Source organism: Saccostrea cucullata, unplaced genomic scaffold (assembly GCF_032062105.1).
Source record: "Saccostrea cucullata isolate Sc308-1 unplaced genomic scaffold, CSIRO_AGI_Scuc_v1 ctg395, whole genome shotgun sequence".
NCBI classification, from domain to species: Eukaryota; Metazoa; Mollusca; class Bivalvia; order Ostreida; family Ostreidae; genus Saccostrea; species Saccostrea cuccullata.
Window position 1 is genome coordinate 249419 of NW_026929552.1, and position 22653 is coordinate 272071.

At 32.7% G+C, this 22653-nt stretch overlaps 2 protein-coding genes across 3 annotated transcripts; both read right to left on the reverse strand.

Annotated features, from left to right (window-relative positions):
• Nucleotides 1-661: 661 nt before the first annotated feature.
• LOC134281197 (uncharacterized) lies at nt 662-9840 on the reverse strand. 2 transcript variants are annotated; one of them, XM_062763678.1, is made up of 10 exons: nt 9717-9840; nt 6934-8221; nt 6585-6670; nt 6244-6333; nt 6126-6170; nt 5565-5801; nt 4932-5100; nt 4356-4500; nt 3946-4065; nt 662-3063 (listed from the first exon to the last, which is right to left on the reverse strand). In XM_062763678.1, exons 2-10 carry the CDS (start codon nt 8216-8218, stop codon nt 2727-2729), a joined length of 2514 nt encoding a protein of 837 aa, XP_062619662.1. In that variant the 5' UTR covers nt 8219-8221; nt 9717-9840; the 3' UTR covers nt 662-2726. The 2 variants fall into 2 exon arrangements, with proteins under 2 accessions (XP_062619662.1, XP_062619663.1); XM_062763679.1 differs by having other exon boundaries at nt 6934-8231; nt 9728-9836.
• Nucleotides 9841-11047: 1207 nt separating this feature from the next.
• LOC134281198 (mitochondrial carrier homolog 2-like) lies at nt 11048-20825 on the reverse strand. The gene is made up of 12 exons (XM_062763681.1): nt 20685-20825; nt 20418-20505; nt 19580-19686; nt 17104-17184; nt 15697-15754; nt 15011-15062; nt 14487-14546; nt 14066-14159; nt 13730-13762; nt 13008-13075; nt 12642-12711; nt 11048-12279 (listed from the first exon to the last, which is right to left on the reverse strand). Exons 1-12 carry the CDS (start codon nt 20763-20765, stop codon nt 12214-12216), a joined length of 858 nt encoding a protein of 285 aa, XP_062619665.1. The 5' UTR covers nt 20766-20825; the 3' UTR covers nt 11048-12213.
• Between the last annotated feature and the right edge of the window lie 1828 nt (nt 20826-22653).

The following is a 22653-nucleotide window of genomic DNA, read 5'->3' on the forward strand; positions in this document are numbered from 1 at the left end:
CTTTTGTTAAAGCCATATGGCGAGTTATTCCAGAAGATCAAAATCTTAAGAGTTTACAGGTTAAATTCTCCCCCAAAAACAAAAAAAACCCCAACATTTTAGAAAATGAGGGGGGGGGGGCTAAATCATGAAAATCATTCTAACTCTAGCAAGGGAAATCTGAAAATATTATCCATTTTCAATTAAAAAAAAAATCCATATTTTGTGAAAGGTCATACATCTGCTATTTCTAATTTTTTTTAAGTGAGTTCTTCCATGTTATTTCAATTGTTGCTTTTTTATTCTTGAGATTTTACATATATTCCTAGGTAAAAAAAAAAAACAACAAAACAAAATAGTTAATCTATACTTCATAGAAAAGTGTTCAGATCTTAGTTTTATCTTCCCAGTGGTCTCACTTATAAGATTCTTAAAAAATCCTATCTTTTTTCAATAATTACAATCTCTACTTTTAAGAACCATTCAGGGTCTGAACAAAACTGAATATGAATTTACTTCACAAAATGATGCACTATGGCACATATGAGAAAAATTATCCTAGTGGATTTGAAGAAGTTAAAATCGAGCAAATTTAAGCAATACATATTGGTACAGACACCATTAATAACCTTTAAGAACATGATTTGTATAAAATACTTTCAGAAAAAGAAAACAATGGACATAAAAACAAAATTTATTGACTTGCATGGACCAAAAAGTATACAATTCTAATAATTCATTGATTATACATACATGTACAAATCAAAGTTTGACAAGAGCAATGCATACATTTCTATGATCAACAGACCACTTTGATCACAACTGTATTCTCCATACAAAAAGGATACATGTACCATGCAAATGTGTTTCATGATTTATAAATTATAATAACTGGAAATCTACAATGTGTCCTGATTAATAAATTTACAAAACACAAGTAACTTATTTGTCCAAAGTGCAATATAGATATTTAAAAAAAAAATTCATTTAATAGAACTGTAGATCACTAAATTTTTGTGACACCTTATTTTCACCAGATAGATATTCACTTTTTATTAGCGGAACAAAATTTTCACTAACTATGGATACTGCTCTTCGTTATCTTAAGGAATACTTATATACACGAGAATGATATATTTGCGAGCACAGTCTCACGCAATTATACGAAAAATAAAGATCTCGCAAATAAAAAGTGATTTACAGTACAACAAAGTTCACTTCCTGAAAGTGTTGTCCAGTAATTAGCTTTTACAAAGTGATGAGAGACACTCAACATATTCAACAATGTTTTGTTCAGTTCAAAAAAAATCTATTGAATAAACTGAAATTCAAAAAAAAAAAATCCATATTTCTAGAAATACAAACGATGGTAAACTGTGGGGGATGTAGAGTTCTTTGGGCTAGTACTGTGTGTGTACTTAAAAAAAATTGCTTCATATTTTAGTGGCTTTGACGCGGACAACGATGCGCTAATTATTGAATATCGGTAATAAATTATTTATACAAATACAAGCCAAAATGCAAAAAGCACTAATTCATGATTACACCAACCACTCACTACCACGTGATTGTGCTAAATTTTGAATTTGTTTATTTCTTTACACATACAGTATTTATGGAAAAGGAAAAAAAGAAAAAGGAGTAAGAACAAGAAGTAAAAATTTGACACAGAGATCATACAACGATAGATACCTCTCACTGAAATCTGTAACACAAAAGGAAATTTGGTTTTTTATAAACTATTTGGTTCTGTAATGTACGCTTGTCTGTATGTTTACTTTTGGCACAAATGCAATATAATAAATAAAACAAAACAGATAATAAATAAAGGATATTTTTACAACCTCTGTATTTTATCAACCTTTGTAAATTCTTTGTATACACACAACATATAAACATTATAAACTGTTTCATGTGAATAACAATAATAAACACTTTGCCCTATGTTAGATTCTCAATTCTTGAGACTTCTCGGCTAATATAACAATGCTACATAACATCTGAACACTGAAGTCAATTTGATGGATTTGGCCCTTACTTAGTATACACATATGTAAATATGTCAGGGTTAACAAGATTAAAATTCTATATACTACATGCAGCAATAAATGTATCTCAACAAAAATTCTCTAATGATATTAAATATGCACTATTTTTAGCACTCTTTTACCAATTTTTCTTTGTTATTACAATATTGTAAACGACTTAGTCAAAATAAATACACATGTAAATCCAAAAGATATTTATTTGCCTGTCTCTAAAAATTTATTCAAAACTCGTAAAATTTCAAACTTCTAAATGCAGACATATTTTATAAGGTATACACTGTAAATGTACATAAATCTCTGAAATACCCCTTTCATCAAAAACACAAGAAAGACAGATTAAAAATCTACTACATATATTATCATAAAGTTACAGTTAAACATGTACAATTTACCAAAAAAAAAAAATCTGTTCAATATATATAAGCATGCAGTCATGGGGAAATTTAATCTTAATATATGTATCCTTTACATACATGTAGCTTCAAATCATACTTAGAAATCCTTAATTATAAACTCTTTTTTTTTTCATTTACCTAACCACAGCATTAGACTTAACATTTAGAGAATGAAATATCTCATCAAGAAAGTACTTGTCCTAATACTTTTCAATGTAAACCATATATAGAATTTTGGACTACTTAAGGAATTATACAAGGATGAGAATGAAGCCGTTTCTGATTCCCTAAACTTTCCAAAGACTTACGTCCTTTGTTGACTAAATATCTGTTGGTGAGCTTCAACCTCAGCCATTGTTAGAGGAACGGCATCGTAATTCATTCTCTGGACTGGCGGTTGTACAGAGGAGCGGCGCCTGCCATGGCGTACCGCTTTGGATTGCTTGCCGCTTTCTTGGCTATCTGATGACAGTGACCCTGTACTGGACAGAGTGTCGTCTGCTTGACTGAGGAGAGCATCAGTGTCTGTCTTCTGTGTAGAGGACTGGTCACCACACTTAGAATCTACTTTTGGGTTGTCCTCCACAATGTCAATTTCTGGCACCACTTGCAGTGGACCTGACTCTGAAGACATTGCTTTCCTTGAAAATTCAAAATTGAGAACTTTAACAATCTTCACAGTATCTCAATTTTCTTTCTTACAGATTACTACTCAAACAAATATGTACATGCATTAAAACATAATTTCTATAAATATTTTAAAAGAAAATGACAATTTTCTTTGAGACATCTACATGATATTATAAGGATGCTAGCACATTGATTTCTTGAAACTCAATTTTTTTTTGTTTCAGATATATTCTTCTACAAATTTGAGGATCTTCTCATAAAATACTTGTCTTGTAAAAAGTCAATTTTAATGGCCTTATCTCTTCTCAAGAGAACATGGTTTAAACAGAATTTTTAAAAATCTCTGTAAAACTTTGGATTTGTTTTACGACCTCAACCTTTTTTCAGATGGATTGAACATGAGCTCTGATGATCTTTACAGAACTGTAGATGCATGTGCTGTCTTTAAGAATGTGGAGATTGCTAAATTTAGTAAAATGACCACCCTATCAATCATCAAAATTTCTACTTCTAAACTTTCTCATTCTTATCAAAAAGCAAGATAATAGTAGACTTCTTAAGTTCTATGATCAGATAATGATTAAATTGTCAAACTTCCCATCCCTTGATATAACCAGTGTGTAAAGTATTTTACAGTCATCTTACCTATGGTATCTTTTATCCTTGTTAGATTTACAATATTTTACAGCCATCTTACCATTTATCTATCATCCCTTTCATGTTTACAGTATTTTACAGTCATCTTACCATTTATCTATTATCTCTGTAATGTTAACTGTATTTTACAGGCACTATACCATTTATCTATTATCCCTCTCAGATTTATAGTATTTTAAAGGATCTTACCATTTATCTATCCCTGTAATATTTACAGTATTTTACAGGCACCTTACCATTTATCTATTATCCCTGTCAGTGCCACTAGAACCTGGGTAGCTGTGTATCTACTCTCGGGATTCAGGACCAGTAACTTCCTGATTATATTAATGGTGTCTGTGGAAACTCTCTCATCTCTGAAATTTGTACAGTGAAGGTTTCATTCAACGACTTAAGATTTAACATACATGACATGCCTCTGTTATTTTTGCAAGACCTAAGGAAGACTATCAGTGGATAAAGTAAATAATTCATAATTTAAGTACATCTAGGGAGAAGCGTTCTATATACTGGCACAAGGAGACAAGATAAATATTAAAGTTTTACAGTGAAATTACTAATTTTTGTGTGGGGTAAATTTTTGTTATTTTCATAGAATACTGATAGACTTATGAATTCATATCAGACTGCTTTTTGTTTGACTTACTGTGGAATGCTGTATTCTGCAGCTTTTATTTTAGAGAATAATTTTTGCGGCACCACATCGTAGAAAGGGAACTGTCCATACAGCATTGTAAACAGTACCACTCCTAAAGCCCACATGTCACTGGGCTTACCAAGGTACGGTTTAGCTAGAAAAACAGAAGAAACCAATCAAGAAAAGTCAATAAAATCAAAACCAATCAATACAAACCAAACCAACGAATAGCCAATCAAAATCATCAAGCTAATAACAGCACAGATCAATAAAATAACCAATCAAAAGCATCACTATATATTCATGTGAACATTGTGCAATGCTGGGGAACTTGCATCATAAACAGTACATTACTTATGGATTTTTCAATAAGTTATACAACATGTTACAAAGATGACATAACATTCAGAGTCCAGGGGCATAAAACTTAGACAGGCTCATTTCTTATCTCAGTCTCACTTTTCTACAATTAATTCCTTTGGTAAAAATGAGACTGAGATCAAAAGTGAGCTCATCTAAGTTTCATGGCCCCAGACTAGGCCCTTATTTAAGAAAATGCCACTAAGTAGTGACTAAGATTATTACCACTGAGAACATCTGGACTGATGTAGGCGGGGCTTCCTCTCTGGTCTTTAAGGTAATCCTTTTCTGACACTAAATGTTTCCCAAGACAGAAGTTTGTGATTGTAATCCTTCTTGACCTCTTGTTTAACATCATATTACCAAGTTTCAGGTCTCTGTGCACAATATTTTTCTGTAAAACAAAAGGATAATAATTATAATTTTTATATTCAAAGAATATTTATGGTTTCAAAGTGCTCTTGATAAATTATTTTTCACCCAGGAAATTTCTTGAATTTTCATTTGCAATGTGATATTTCTCAACTTCATTCTCTGTTTTATTAAAAATTTAAAATTCTTACTCATATGTGACAGGTCTTATTTCATTCAATAGTAAAGGTATTTATATATTTATGTATGTTTTCCTGGGAAGTACTGTAAATCACTTTTTATTCGCGAGAACTTCATTTTCGCGTAATTACGCGAGACGGTATGTTCGTGAAAAATTTCATTCTTGCGTATAATAGAATTCCCTAAGATTATATAGAGCAATGACCATAATTTGTGAAAATTTTGTCTCACTATTAAAATGTCAATGACTATCTAGCGAAAATAAGGTGTCGCGAAAATTAAGTGATCTACAGTAGTACTTCATACCTTATGAAGACTTTCCACAATGCGGACAATATCATAGAAGATGACGATGGCCTCTTTCTCTGACAGTTTTTTCTCCTTGATGACGTAGTGCTGTAAGTTGATGAGGTCTACGTTCTTATTGCTGAAATCGTGCGGGGTCAAACAATCCAGGACCAGACAGAGCCGGGTGATTTTCTGACCCGTGAATTCCACGTGACCCCACTGATCCAAGGTGTCACGCTCTTCCCATGCTTCATCCTGGTAAAAGTCAGTGATATACATGTACTATAACACGATAAACAAAAGGCCCATGGGCCACAACACTGACCTGAACAAAATTTTCCCTTTAAAAGAAGAAAATTCATTAAAATTTCTATGTGTAATAATTGTTCTTTACACGCTGTTTTCTTTATTGGTAAAGAAATCTTAGTCATAGCCTTATACTCCCTTTTGACATGACTTCATTGCACTGTGATTATTGCAGTCATTTTTATCTTTTTACAACTAGACATGAAGGTTGGTAACTCCACTAGCTATTGCTTAGTCTCTATATAAAATCCTAGATCCCCCCCCTGGTCTTACCTTGAATAGCCCGTGATGATGGACCACCCCCTCCTGGTCTTTGAGTAACTCCAAATTGCTTAGTCTCTATATAAAATCCTAGATCCCCCCTGGTCTTACCTTGAATAGCCCGTGATGATAGACTCAGCAGTGAGTACTCAGTGTGCAGTAACATCTTGCCCTGTTTTCCATCCTGGGTCTCTCTTCCGGATTTTTCTAGTGTTAGGATCTACAAAATACAAGTAAAGATGAATGCTACTCACCAATAGTGTAACATTACTTTCTCTGAATGTCTTTGCTGTGAAAAACACTGGATAATTATTTAATGTCCTATGAGCTTCAGAAATAATCTTACCAAAGATTATAAAAGAATGAACACTATAAATGTACTGGGATCAAAATGTGATAACTTGACAAAATGTGTAAAATTTACTGTTAATAATGTACATGTTCATAAATAGACACCCTCATGTTTGCTACCTTCAGAGTATAAAAATCATCTGTCTTTTCCTTTCTGGCCAGACACTGTACTATACTTCTAACAGGAGAGGAACCCAGTCTAGGGCCTGTAAAACAAAACAGAACAGATTGTATCATCCATTGCATTTAGAAGTTTGTTTCAGATTATATGTAGATGCAAGTAGTAAACTTTTTCTTCATTATAATAACAAGACTAGTATACATAATATATTTCCCAAATTTAACTTGATTAAACATAAGGTCCTAGACAACCATCAATACACATGTAACTTATTAAAAGTTCATTCCTTCCATTACTATAAAATATCATTAGATACTGCATGCTAAAATTTGCTGATTTATAGCATACCTAACAGATAAGGCCCCGCCCTTTTGATCCCTACATTGGAGGGAGGGACACTGCCTGACTGTGCCTCCCCTGAGGATCGAGGTGACTTTACTTTGGGTGATACTGAGGAGGAGTAGCCTTCCTGACATGATGCGCTCTCTGTTGCTGACTGGAATGGTGAGTAACTGTAGATATCTTCCTGTGTAAATGGTGATATGGTTGAGGATAGCTCTAATGGAGATCTGAAAGTTGAATCCTCAGGCTGCCCCAAAGGATAAAGAGGAAAGAGACCGTCAGAGGGCAGCTGTAGGAGAGTGGAGGAACATGATGCCGTTGGCTGATGAGACAACATGGGGGAGTTCTCATGATTGGTCAGTAGTGATCTCTGACGACTATACACACTTCTTACAGTCTCTGGGGGTGTCAGACTTCTCACGTGATGATCAGCAGACTGGGCTCTCGTTAACTGCCCTCTGACGTTCCTTGCTGTCCTCTCCCTCTGCTGTTGGGGTAACACAAAGTTGGAGTGAGGCTGAACAGTTGTGGATTCCCGTGTCACTGTCCTTGTTGGCTGCGGACGCTCGGTTCTAGTTTTTGTATTGGATCTGGAACTACCTGCGGTTCTCTGAGATATTCTCTCTGCTAACTCTCTCTGATACCTAGTGCTATTTATAGGTGTATTTATACCTGCACCAGGACTATTACTGTTAGTTTGGTTAATCGGCTGATGTGATGTTCCAGCTTTTCCTACTGCTTTAGTCTGCTTTTTCGCTTCATGTTGAACTGCTGTTTGAGCTGCTTGGGGACCAAAACCCTGGGTGGATTTCTTTGCCTTCCTTGTATCTGGTACTACAACATGGGAACTAAAAACAAATGGGTTTTTCGAGGTAGATGCCACAGACTTTTGTAACTGGGGCACCTTGGCATCAGCTTCAACTCTTCCCCCATTGTTTGGAGTAACAGGTTTCCTGTTAAGGAGTACTGGATTAGGTAAGTCCTGGGGGGTCCCTGTTATATGCTTTTTATGTCCATGTGAGGACTCCCCCTCGGATTCCTCATGCTTCCTTTTCTCCGCCCTTCCCACCACACCGCTGGGCCCTGCTGTTGCCTCTGGATGTTGATGCTGAGTAGAAGATGAACACTGTTCTACATTTGAGTTCTGATTCACTCGAGATGACTCTGTTTCAGTTATATGCCGTCCTGGGTTTGATGGTTGTTGCTGGGATTCTGAGCTGCTGTTTTCCACTAGATGATTTAATGCGGGTGGTACATGAGATCTCTTCATCATAGAGAAGTCATCTTTCATTTACTGCCTGTACCTGATTTAAAAAAAAAGATATTATTATACCTGTATTGATAATACTCGGATTTGATTGGCTGGTAAGAAAACTTTAAAACACAACAATGACTCCAAATGGTACCGTTTACAGCAATAATGACCTAGGAAGTAGGAATCATTGCACGTGGGATATAATTACCCGGTCATTATTATTAATGACCGCTAAATAATGACCTCTTAATCAAAAATTCCTTTTTGAGTGAAGTTAACGCATAAAATAAAAATTATTCGGAAAAACGTTTTTAAAATTGTGCATGGTCTGTTTTGCATTACCATACAGAATACGGTAAAGTTTTATCATTAACTTTAATGGTTTACTCATTTCAAAATATCATACGTTACAATTCAGTTCAATGGAATGTAGAAGCGGCTCTTTAGAGTTAAATTCTGTGTTAGATTTTGACTGTGTAAAGGAAAAGTAATCGCAGTTTATAAGAATGTATGTGTTGCTATCAACCAAATATTGTTTTAATCAGTAATTAAATCATGATGCAAAAACTTACATGACTTGCAGACGTCAATGTAAACAACTTCACTATATGGAGTGTAGCGAATCCCGATCCCGATCAAAGAAAAAATTGATAACGGTTAGAGATTTATATATCGGTATAATAAAACAATTGATTACCCCTTGTGAGTTCAACAAGGTGAAATAAGGACCCTCCATCTGACCCACTCGATGACCTGCCCTGACCTTGGCCGCTACACTGCCTTGGTCTGGACAGGTCACCTCGTGGGCCAGGTCAAGGTTCCTTATTTCACCATGTTGACCTCAAAAGGGGTAATTAATTGTATAAAATTAATCTATTTTAAGCTTCAACCAAAAATAAATAAAGAGAAATATTGAATTGTTTGAGGCTATGACCTGGAATAATACACCTTGCATCAGCTCTCTGTGTATATACTTTGACCACACCAAAGAATTTTAAATGTTAATACTGTGGTTTCATCATTATTCGTGGAACACCAATTTTCCTGGATCTCGTTGTTGAGTCGATCCACAAAATCAAATGTTCATCAAAGTTTGGTGCCTCCCTTTTGATTTATGATAAACCTTTAAAAAGCCCATTCTGACTTTTTTGGTGAAAAATCATCTAGGGTCTAACATTATCAGATTATGTATTAATTTGGAGCATGTATCAACCTCTCAACTGAGAAGTGAACAATGGATTTGTTGTCCATGCAGTAGAAAAATACGTTTCCAGGCTAATACTTACAAATAATATTCAATGAAAAAGGTCTGCTGTTAACACACATAACTTGTTAACATGATGCATTGAACGTGACTGATCTATTTGGCAGTTATCGATATTTGTATCAATTATATTCACCGACCGCCGACCATGGTACCACATAAAATCAGTATTTATTACGAAGAGAATGACTTTATTTGATTTCTGAGCATTACTACAAATGCAAAAAATACAATAAATTTAAAATTCTCTTAGAACATCACGATTTTAACACGGACCTCACCTTCAAATCTTGTTACCCACTATGCATGAAAAATGCAGAGTAGTAAATATTATTGACTTCAGTAGTTCCGGTTGCGAAGTTTTCTGCTAGATGGCGCTAAAGTTTTTCGAAATATTAAATACAAAACCAATCAGGTCTGGAATACAAATTGCCGGTTAGATTCTTTTTTAAAAAATGAAATATTCTTTTTTTATAACTTATCCGGCTAAAATATATTCAATGGACTTAGTAACAGAGAAAAGACATCAAAATAATAATTTTTACAGGAGAAAATGAAAGAATCTTCATCATGAAAAAAGATCTGCATTAGGCGGCTATCATGAAACATATGGAGATAACAGACATTATTCAAGCTCAGAAGTCCAATAAACAATAGAAAATGGAGCAGAGCAAACACAGATCTCCAAAACGTCAGAGATATGGAATCAAGTGCCATGGAGGAGTGAGTATCCCTGCCGAGCGGTCACATCCGCTGTGTGCTCCTACTCATGAATAATTAATGTCATGATCAGAAAATAATGGGAAAATCTGTTGACAATTAATTGTGTATATAATGGCTTAGCAATTAGTATGAAAAATGTAACTCAGCATTTGACTTATTGATACATGTAAAATGAACTGGCTGACAATGTGATGATAAAGGTGTATATTGCTGCATAAGTAAAGGAAGTTGACAATTGAAAAGTTAAAGAAGCTTGGTTGTTAGATTACCATTAATGTCTTTTTCAAGTAAAATATCTAAATATGCTGAATGCATATGAATACAAAAATAGGAATGCTAATAATGAGGCACAATTGGTACCCATGGAAACTCCAATAGATTGCTAGAAGACCTGATCTTTAGAAACCACATGAATATTGCCAATCAGATACTCAAGTATCTTTTTAATATCAGCTTCAGAGAGCTTGTGTTAACAATCAGAATGATTTTTAACAAAATCCCAACTCCTCTGAATAATAATATTCAAACTTTTGATGAGTGTGAAGCATTTTTGAAAACTGCATAAATTTTGATTGTTTAGTTCCACTTATCAGGCTTAAAGGACATGAAACTTAAGGAGTGACCCATAGTCCACAATGCTCACTTGAGTCTCAATGTCCAACACTCACTGATCCAGATAATGTATCACATATATGTATTACCAGTAACTGGATACTTGACTGATTGAGCTACATGACCTTCAGACATAGCAGTATGCTTCACTGATTGAGCTATATGTTCTTGTTAGATTGATTGGCCTTCATATTCTGTCTCAAGCTTGGAATGTTACTGTACACATAAACACTACCATTCTCAAGGGAGAAAAAAATAAGCTAAAATTAAACTCAGACATGTAAATACATGTATCTTTATTATGAAAGGCACAACATTTCCCTGCCACTGAATTATTTATTTCTATCTTGTCAGTCATTAGAAGGACCACTTCAAATAAATCTATGACAATGTTATAAATAAACTACTCACTAAGTACTCATTGTGGCTACGAAACGTTTGAGGAGGCCCATGTCAGGAGCCACAAAGTTCACCAAATCAACATTTTTTTTTTCATAATATGATGTGAAACTCCTTCCTGATGTTCTAAGCTCAAAAATACACATTTTCCAAATCTTTGATCTTGCTTTATGAATATTAATGATATATTTATTAAAACTAATTTCAAATTGGACTTGCTCCTACTTCATTGTAATAAAATCTAAGCATTATCCCTCTCACAAGACTAAATCTTGACTTTTTTACTTTAGCTCCACCATAACTTATGGGTCTTATTCTGAAAATATATGAATTTACACCATGTTTTTTTAAGATGTCCCCTTTTCCATTGAATTATTCATTCCCAATTAGGTCCCCTGATAGTGCCTCCCTTTTTGGGACAGTCATGTGTTTCAACAAACTTAAATCCTTTTCATCTGAGGATGTTTTGTTGGTAAGTTATTGGTTCAATTGGCCTGAAGGGATTTCTAGAGAAGTCCAAAATGTGACTATAATTTTACAAAGGGTATTAAAACTCAGTAAGCCAGATGTTTGTGTAAACATTTTTTTTCAAGTTCATCTGCTTTATATAATTAATATATGCCTATCAGTATTTAAAATGTATGTACAGTATGCAAGTAGGAAGATATATGTGAATGTGATAAAAATAGAAACAGTACTTAATAAAATAATTTACAAGAAAAAAGATTAACAATTTTAAAACCTATTCATTAAGATAATTAAAATGTTTAAAGATAAATCTTACAGAATAAAATGTACAGAGCCGTAAGTAACATTTCTAATGATCAAGAAATAAAAGGTAGTATTGTATATCTGACAATTAAAAAAAAAATTAAATACATGTACTGCATATCCATAAAGAACATACACATTAAAATATTAAAAATGTTGACATATAAAGTTGTTTGACAAATCTTTGATGCTGATTCACACCCAGCCAAACCCAATCAGAATTTGTCTACAGGAAGTCAAACCAATTCTAGCTAACGCATATTTATCGCTCTAATGTCGCCTTCTTTGCTACCCGCAGAAACATCTTTGATCCACGATGTAATTCACCCTGAAATCACAGTAATTGATCAAATTATAAAGGTATAACTTGTTCATTTAAAGTAACACATCAACAGATATTTTTAGATCAATAAGGCCATCTTTAAAAAAAAACTGTTTGATTGCACTCTCTTGACTGAATGGTGGCTTAAAATGGCCCAATTAACTCAAAACTTTTTCTAACCTCCAGTAAATATTTTTTTTCCTTTTCATTCCTGAATTTTCTCCTGTTAATATGTATGCTGATATTTTCCATGGTTTTTACCCTGAGTCGGGAGAGGACAAAAAAACATTATTTTGAGGATGGCCTAGGCTATGAATTTACAAGGCTTATATTCTATGGGGGATGGAGCCTGCTACACAATGACTTACATTTTGTTTCAGCATTCTCCAACAATCTAGCCAGTCAGTGTAGTCAGGCATATTCTGAGCGGCTAGTAACCTGTAGAGGAAAAGACCATGAATTACAGAGGTAAGAAATAATTAATGTCACATTGACATTGTAAACATGTGCCAAAAAAAAAAAAACCCTTGAAAAGATATTCTGTCATATATTCATGCACAATTAATAAAACAATTAAAACAGAAAGAGCAGGTTACAAAATTAATAAAATAAAATTTATAAATATAGTTATATTACAGTTGTTTAATTCCAAAAAAGTTATTTTTAAGATAAATTAGCATTTTTGATGTAGAATTCTAAGATAATTCATACATTTCAAACTTAGAATATCTGACCTTGCTGGTTTCACACTCATGTTCCTCGACACAAGTTCAAAGGGATAAGTAAATTGGGTCACAAAAAGCTAAAAATAGAAACATTCATTATTTTAACTTCAACTTGCTGTAAGTATGCTAGTTTAAACTGTGAAATTATAAAGGAATTTGATCATGCATGAAAGAGTATCAATAATTACAGTCTCAGAAAGGCTGAAAAAATTTGCTATTACATGTAATTTTGTTTTGGTTCATTGCATTTTCTCCCCTCCCTTTAAATAACAAATACTTTGCCTCTGTATTCTATGTGGATTTTCAACAGTTAAATTATTAATTCAAGTATTAAAAAAAAGTATGTAAGCATTTAGCAAATATATGATAAAATCTTTTATGACACTAAGGAAATACATGTACTGTGAAATCACAAGTTTTCATGGGGGTTTAATTTTTGTTGTTTTGGAGGTATGAAAAGACCCAAAAATTCATGTCCACCATGAAATGTAAAATGTTACATACATAACTACTCAACAATTCTTCATCCCCATGAACCAAAAGTTTTTCCTCAAATCACAAAAAAATTGACCCATGAAAATGTGATTTTACAGTACATCATGTTTTTAAAATCTGAGACTCAGACTTTATACAACACTGACACCTTCATGAATCTTTAATACTAGTACAAGAATATAACCTCAAAAAACATATATAAAAAGATACTCTGTGGTCCAGTAGCCCTTACTTACACTACTAATGGCTGCTGTGTAGGCCTTGTATTCCTGGAAGGAAAGAGCAGGAAGTCAATAACATAATACGTCCCGTCTTAAGACGGGCGTATAAAAACAAATACAGGTATGGTTAAAGTACACAAGATAAGTAATTATAGTGATTTTGTGATGCCAAGAATGATAACGGAGCCTCCTGTATGGAATAAATTGTTAGCAATATTTAATTTCAGTGATCTCAACATCCTTTTTAGAAATGCCAAAATTGAATCCACGCCAAAATTCCTCCTTTGTACAGTAATACAAACTTATCAATAAGTAATTTTTCCTTCCTCTGCGATTGAATAAATCCCTGACCTTTTCTGTTATAAAATATCTGTTGATAATATCGGAAATCAAGTTGATCAGGATGATGGCGAGGGCATCCCCTAACAGTCGTGGAATAATGCCACTGAAAAGAAAAAAAATAATTACAGCAATAAAAAGGGGAGCAACCAGCATCCAAAGGAAAATTTTCTACAGCAAAATACTATACTCAGAAAAAGTGCCCCCCTCCATGTTCTACATGTACAGCTTTGCATGCTGGCCTGTACTAGTGCCCGAGGTTGGTTGAATGAATGAATAAAGTATATACATGTAATATAATATTCAATATATTAAGTGACAAAATGAGCAGTACTAAGGGAAGATTTATTCGATTGTTACATTAAGCTTACTAGAGGATGCTATAGAAATTTTAAAATAATTCTATTTGGTGTTTTCAGTGCATATAACTTACGAATAAAATCCTAGAAATCCTTCATTCTCATAAATTTCCATCACAGAAACAAATATATTTCTGAAAAACAAGTAACAAAAAAGAATTGCTTGTGCATTTTCATTCTAAATACAAAAATAATATTTTAAATAGAAACATCCAATATCTTAATATGAAAAAAAATACAATTGATGAGGCAAATAAACATTCCAATCTACAGAATGCATTTTAGATAATTTTGTATTGTTATTTTATCTATTATCAAATTTTTTTTACATCTCCAAAGAAAAGAAATCATATGACATTTACTGGTACTATCTTCTACATATTATAATACATTAGATGTATTTTTTCCCAGATGGGATTTATTCCCTCTATGTACATAGTCCATTTTCTCAGAAATTTGTTCAAGTGTATCTTAGGCATACAATATCAATCGACAAAATCCATGATTTTCTAACTATGGATTGAACAGAAATTGTGATTCCATGGAATTAAGACCCCATGGGAAAAAAGTACCTTAGAGTATTTCCATTCTGACTCACCTGTACAAAGTCTCCTGTCCCACAAACTGGGCCATGGTCCGCAGGGCAATCACTAAAAATGTACAAGTCAAGTTCAGTGACCAGATAATGGTTAAGTTTTGACATAAACAAAAGATAGTTTTATAGTTTGATTTGAAATTAATTGTCATGAATGGGACAAGATTTTCTTTTATATTTTCAATTGCTCAGCAGTTCAAAAAAAGAATTTAATGTGTCTTGCTTGTAAAATTTATGGAACAGCCAACTAAAAAACATTAATTTGTCTGCTAATTGTTATATTTCTTTGGGTTTCAGAAAATGGAATTGCCACATACAGTGTACTTTGCATTAGATTTATTCATGTTAAGGTTGTTATTTTCATGGTCTTTGAATGTTATTTTAATTCAACATATGAATTGAAAATTGTTTAAAAAACGATTAGTACATATATTTAAAAAAAAAAAAGTCAAAGTTTTTTTTTTTCAATTTTGAATATTTGACATTTGTGTCCTAATGCTTAACATTGGTAACTTAATCACAATTTAATACTGGTATTAAATAGACAAAATTAAATAACTTTAGTGCTAGTATATCTACAATAAAATCAATATCTAGATAAATTTTTCATACTTGTAGCTAAATACTAAAGTATCTGATATACAGTAGATAAATTACAACATTAAAATAAATTATATTAAATAACAAACCTTGTAGGGGTTGACTGGCCATGATTGCAAGAGTTTTCGCAGCCACTTCTTGAGAAGACTGTCACAAAAAAAAAAGAAATAGAAATTCTTGTCAGCTGGATGCTGATATGAATTTTATTCAAAATAGTTATTAATCACTGTACTCCTGTTAAAAAAAACAACTGATAAAACAATGTTTCTTTGAACAAAGTCTTTTGTGCATTTTTTAATGAAAAAAAAATTAATTCAACATAATTATCTTTCTTATGAAAACAAATAAAACATCATTCTGAAGCAGAAATGTTGAAAATTTATAGATTAGAGGTATATTATACTAGACCTGTCTTTACAAAATAAGTCTTCAGGGATTGACATTAACGGTTGTCCGATTGCCCGGGACAAGTAAATTCTCAGTTCGGGCAAGTGAAACTATCAATGTACTTGTCCGATCGGGCAAGTGGATATTTCTGACAGAAACATTTTTTTTAATCTCACATAAGTTTATAAACAACACAATAAATCAAACACTTGATTTCCGCCAAAAACGGGACATTGTTGTTGCATTCGGAATCCCTCGGTAGCATTTCTGGATCTTACCTTTATTCAGAAATCGGGTTCGTTATTCTGTTTTCTTTCATAGTTTAACATACGATTATCTGTCTGACAACTTACATTACAGTCTTATTATGAAAGAGAGATTACAGAATACTTTCTCTACCCAATTAAGGAATTATATGAAGAACACCAATTATTCACGGTGCACGATGTATTCTTCCTTCTGGCTTCACCTCAATTTTTTATAGGAAAAATTAGAATTTCAAACAAAAATCGTAAGAAAATAATATTCCTGCATACTCTGTGTTTTCAGGATAGTTACATGTAAATGACAGGAAAGTGTTTTATATACATGTACATTTACAAAATTAATATAGCATCACCATCATATCAACATTTTTTTCTGGCAGTAATAACTTCAAAACAGAGATTAATTTGTCAACTTTTATAATTACAACAAATTAAGGTACAATAACTGTTTTTTTTTCTTCAAAAATTTTGGGCAACCAAATTTTGCATTCGGGCAAGTCAAAATTGTAGTTCACTTGCCCGAAGGACAAGTGGAAATAAAAGTTAATGTCTACCCCTGGTCTTATTTTAAACAAGAAGAAATTTAAAACAAGCCCTGCTGCCAGAATAAGACTCATATTTCAATTTTCACAATTATCAACAAATGAGTGTATGGCGTAGTTTCTATTTATTGGATCAAATTATTATGGAATGTTTTAAAACTTTTAAATATGTAAAATATTTTCTCAGAAACTTGAAACTTTTGAAATAGAAATCTTCTTTCAAATATACAGGAGGAACCTTTAACAATGAACGATGTAAATAAAGCAAGTATACCTTATAAATAAATCTTCGTTTACGTACCTGTAGAGCAAAGTGTTTGAAAAATACAACAACTTCTGGTCCTTCTTCATTTTCATTGATGGGATACTTCTTCTTCATGTACTGAAATAGAAAATAAAGTACTGCAGCTAGAATAACAGTATGTAGAGCTAGTTCACAGAACTACATCCTCTATAGATAAAGTATACTTCATGTACTTAGATACAGTACCAGCTGCAATAGCAGTCTGTTGGGGGGGGGGGGGGTGGGATCATAGAACTACTATATACTCAGTGATTTTTCTACAATTTTTAAAAGGGGCCTGGGCCTTTTCAATTGGGAAAAATTGTCGACATTTGTGTCAAATTGGGAAAAACAATAAGATTGTAATTAACCTTCATGTTGACAAGTAAATAAAATTGATATATAAGTAAATGTAATATCATATATTTAATTTATTTGCTAAATTTTTTTCAACAAAATGGACACAGTTCTACATTTTAAATTTTCTTCCATTTTTGTTCTTTGATTGTCCTATATCCCATTTTTCGCCATAGTGGTAGACATAATTGAAAAAAAATTCATTCCTGATTTCTCGTTATTGCTCGCATTGGAGATGGAATAATCTTGACAAGATTTACAAGCATGCATTGCTGTATTTCTCTGCAATGCTAGTCTTCTGCAGGATGAAGAAACAGTTAATTTTCATGAAATCAAGGAAGCTTGTTGTAGAACTACTAGTACTTGCAATTTACAAATAAAGCTATGTCTAACCGATTCAAGTGCATGTTAAATTTCTTACGATGTACTGACACACAAGTTTGACATCATGATCTTTGTGTTTTTCCAAGTCTTGCAAACGCACAAACAAAGTGCTGTTTTTCGCCATTATTTTAAGCGTCCGAATGACCAAAAACAATAGTGTTCCATTTTAGATAAGTCATACATAAAAAATTCAATATAACCAAAACAATACATTTTGAGAAAAAAGCTGTTGAAAATTTGGAAAAAATCTGTAATTTTTGAGAGGGGAAAGGGCCGATATTCGGACCTAAATTGAGTGTAGAAAAATCACTGTATACACTCCATAGCAAAAGGATTTATCCACCTGGAAAGTGTTATATATGTGTATAAAAATGATTTTTACATTTGAATGTAAATTCTGTCCTTTAAATCTCAATTCATGCAGACCCTCCTTTTGAAAATGTTAGACAATGTACATGTTGTTGTATGTGGGGCATCATAGTAAAACACAGGACTCAAAAATTATCATTTGTGATCATTTTGAAAATCAACACATTAACAAGTTTGTTGTTTAGCTATTCTCTCTAGAGAAATTGACGAATCTGCAAATATGCCTTTGTCAGCTGTTTCAGTTCATATATAGACTTTACAAAAGAAAATACCATACATGCCAACTTTCCCGATTTAGGCGGGATTCTCCCGATTTTACCCTTTCATCCCGCCCTCCCGATCGGGAAAGAAAAATTTGCCTTATTTCCCGATTTGAAAAAAGATCACCAAAATTTTCGATTTTAAAAGTTTCCCTACCACTGAATTTTGACAATCGGGATAAACAATGTCAGACTTGTTTATTCAATGCACACAGATAAGTTTCATTGTTTATTTAACCAGGTGTAAATTAGGCCTATAGCCACAGGAAATCATTTCACGCTTGAACGCACGGAGTTGTCCAGGTACAAGTAGCTTATAGCTTGGGGCAATTAGGGGATTATCTTGTCAGTTTTAAGGGGTATGCAAGATGAAACACATAGATTAATCTGATAACAGTTAGTCATTTTATTAAAAACCTAAATTAAAGACAATAAAATACTAATCAAACCATAAAATCAGTAAGTGCATGACTTAAGGAAATACCCACATGGCACCATCAAGCCTGACAAATTTTATGACTGTAACAAAAATTATTCTTTTTTGAATAGGTGGTATAAATTTCTGTAAATTTAATATCTTATTAGAATTTTTAATTAATTGAAATTTAATAAAAAAAATCTCAAATTTTTTCCAGAAACGAGATTTTACAGTATCAAAACCTTGTATATTTTTTTGCCTTTGAAAAAAATGATTTAAAAGTTATACATTTTTCAATTTTTTACTAAATTATGTGTCATGGTAGAAAAAAAAATTTTGTTTACATATGTAACAAAATACCCCTTCTTTAGTGAGAGAGGCACCTATTTTAGCAAAAATATTTAAATTTTGGAAAGAAAAACATTATTTTTTTGTGTTAAATTAATCCTTAAAAGTTGTATTGATAAGTAATATCAATATTATAAATTAAAAAAAAAGATAATTTCATAATCATTCAATTTCACGACAAAATGTCGTGAATTTAAAGCTTTGAAAATTGTCGTCACGCGCTAAATCCCCCATGGGAATTTTCAAAAGTTGGCATGTATGAAATACTCAGATGTACATGTAGGTATCCGACACACATATATACATTAATGTACCAACCATGATAAATACAATGTTTTGTTCCCCACAGAATTCTTACCTCAGTCACATTTTGTGTCACAAAACTCCCAACAATGCCCTCCAGAATTCTTGGTACTAGCCCTCTGTACAATCCAAAAAATCCATCTCTTCTTTTAATGTGTCGAACTAAAACAAACATTCTTATCTATTATATTCTTCATATTCATAATCATAAGGTTCTTCAAAGTAATTATTATCTTGGTCCCAAATGGTTTTACGCGTTTTCACTTTACAATTTGCAATGCCATATATATAAGACATTATGAATAAATATATACACACTGAGAGTATAAATCAAAACCACCATGATTGTTTATCTGTAGAAATTAATAATAAGAATAACATAAGCTGTTTACAATCAGAGAATCTTTCATTTGGAAAGTTCAGTTGAACATGAAATGAACAGGTCCAGCACAATGTCCTGATAAAGCTATATAGCTTTATTAAGGTATTACTAATACCTTGATCAAGGTATTCTATGTAATGAAAATTCAAAAAAAATCTTGAAAAATTAAATACTGAAAGTTGAGTTCTGAGTTGTTGTCAGTAAATTCACCCATGCATGTAAAGTACTCAAACACAAATAAATCAGTATAACAGCATGTCGTGTGAGGAGACGTTTTTTATGCTGTCTTTTAGATACCAGAGTGCTTTTCATGCATGAGTGGACAAAATGACAAAAAGTCAGAACTCGACTTTCAGTATTTAATTTTTAAAGATTTTTTTTGAATTTTCATTAAATAAAATACCTTGATCAAGGTATCTGTAATACCTTGATAAAGCTATATAGCTTTATCTAGCTATATACCTTTATCAGGGTATTGTGCTGGACCTGATGAATTTAAAAGAACACCTACTATATTGAAGGACATTTGGATAGTAATACTGTGGTTTCCGCCAAAGTGGAGACTTTGCCAAATACGGAGACACTGGTTCGTTCCCTAACTGAAAAGAAACTTAATATTTAAGCAACCATCACTATGACCTTTAGGTTGCTTGAACAGGACTTTTAACACTGAGAAAATTCGAAATGAATAGTTTCTACTTTCATTTCTTGAAATGAGACATATGAATTTCTTTAAGCATTTCTACAAAGTAACAATGATAAAAAATAAGGTAACAACCTGTATTAAAACTTTTGCATAACCCAGTGGATGCAAAGTTGTTATTATAACAACACTAACGCCTGACGGAACTAAACTCATTATTTTCTGTTGATGTTGGAACCAAAACGTTTGTATCCCGAACCCGATGAGATTTTCGAGGTCCGTATTTCTTTATCAATGGAATAAAGAACCTCATACTAATTCATACAGGGAAGGGAGAATTAAGTAAGAAAACATCTGAAAAAAATTTAAAACGAGTAAAGTTCGAAATCCGGCTTTAAACTAAAATATTTAATTTTGATGAAAAAATAAGATAAAGTTGCATCCATTTTTTCCAAAGACAAATCAGACTCGGGTATTTTGCTAGCCCAGTCGAAATTTCACGAATCCCTCAAGGAGCCATCGATTTTGTTTCAAGTTTTATAATTCAATTCAAAAAAAAAATTGAAAAATAAAAAGTCGAAAACAGCAATCCAAAGATTTTTTTTTCACATGATTTTTATGCCCTCCCCCGTAAACGAAGTGTCGGGGATATGTAGTTTTTGCCCTGTCCATCCGTCTGTCTGTCTGTTTGTCCGCAAGAACTTTAACCTTGCCCATAGATTTTGAGTGGGTGGGGTTATGGGTTTCATGTTTCACATGTGTATTCCTTGTGACAAGACCTTTCTTTGGGTACCACCAAATTTAACCCCTTGGCCTTGACCTCGTAGTTTGACCTACAAAAACACACTTTTACTTTGGCCATAACTTTTGAACGGTAGATACTAGGAATTTCATACTTCACATATGTAACAGCTAGTATTTTATGACAAGACCTATTCTATTTCATAGAATACCAACAACTTTGACTTTTTAAACTTGACCTTGGAGATTGACCTACTTTTAAAAAAACCTAAACCTCGGCCATAGCTTTTGAACGGTAAGGGCTAGGTCTTTCATACTTCACATATGTTTACTTTCGACATAACTTTTAAACGGTTGGAGCTAGGACTTTCATACTTCTCGATGAATTCTGTGTGGCAAGACCTTTCATTGGATTCCAAAAACCACAGAAGTTCAATTTTACACGTGTTTTTATTATACATGTAGGTATTACGTATTTTTTGATTTACTGAAAATTTCGGTAAAATTGATAGGTACGCAAACTCCTGTGCAAAAACTTTGACACCTTGACCTTGACTCTGGCAGATTGACCTACTTTAAAAAAAAATCTAACCTTGGCCATAACTTTTTAACGGTGAGGGCTAGGGCTTTCATACTTTACATGTATAATCCTTGTGACGAGATCTTTCCTAGGATATATACAACTTTGACCCTTTGACCTTGACCTAGAAGTTTGATCATGTTTTAAAAAACTTTAATATTGGTCATAACTTTTGAACGGTTAAAGCTATGACTTTCATACTTCAAATATGAAATTCTTGTGACAAGACCTTTCCTTAGAAACCAATAACTTTGACCTGACCTTGACCTAGGGGTTTGGCCTAATTAAAAAAAAAACTTTCACCTTGGCCATAACTTTTCAACAGGTATTGCTAGGGCTTTTCATATTTCACAATGGTATTTCTTCTGAGAAGGCCTTTTTGTGGTACCAGGATACTAGTATTTGATTTGCCTTAGAGAAAGTTTAACCTTTGCTACTGAGCATGTTGCCATACGGGGGCATCAGTGTTTCACAAACACATCTTGTTTTTTAAAGAGATGAAGAGGATTAAGTTATCCCTTGTATACTTTACAATATTAAACATGCTTAGAATACTCAAATTATGGGTTTATGTGTTGTACACGGTATTTAAGAAAATAAAATGTAAATCTGTAATTATAATTTAACAGTTTTGATAAAATGTATTTTTAAAAGTCTAATAGGATGAAAGTATAAAGTATGCAGTCTTTTTTTTCTCAAATGATTTTTTTTATATAGAATTTAAAATGGTTAATAATATATTCAAGGAAATATTTTACCATTTTGGTTACAAAATAAATAAAT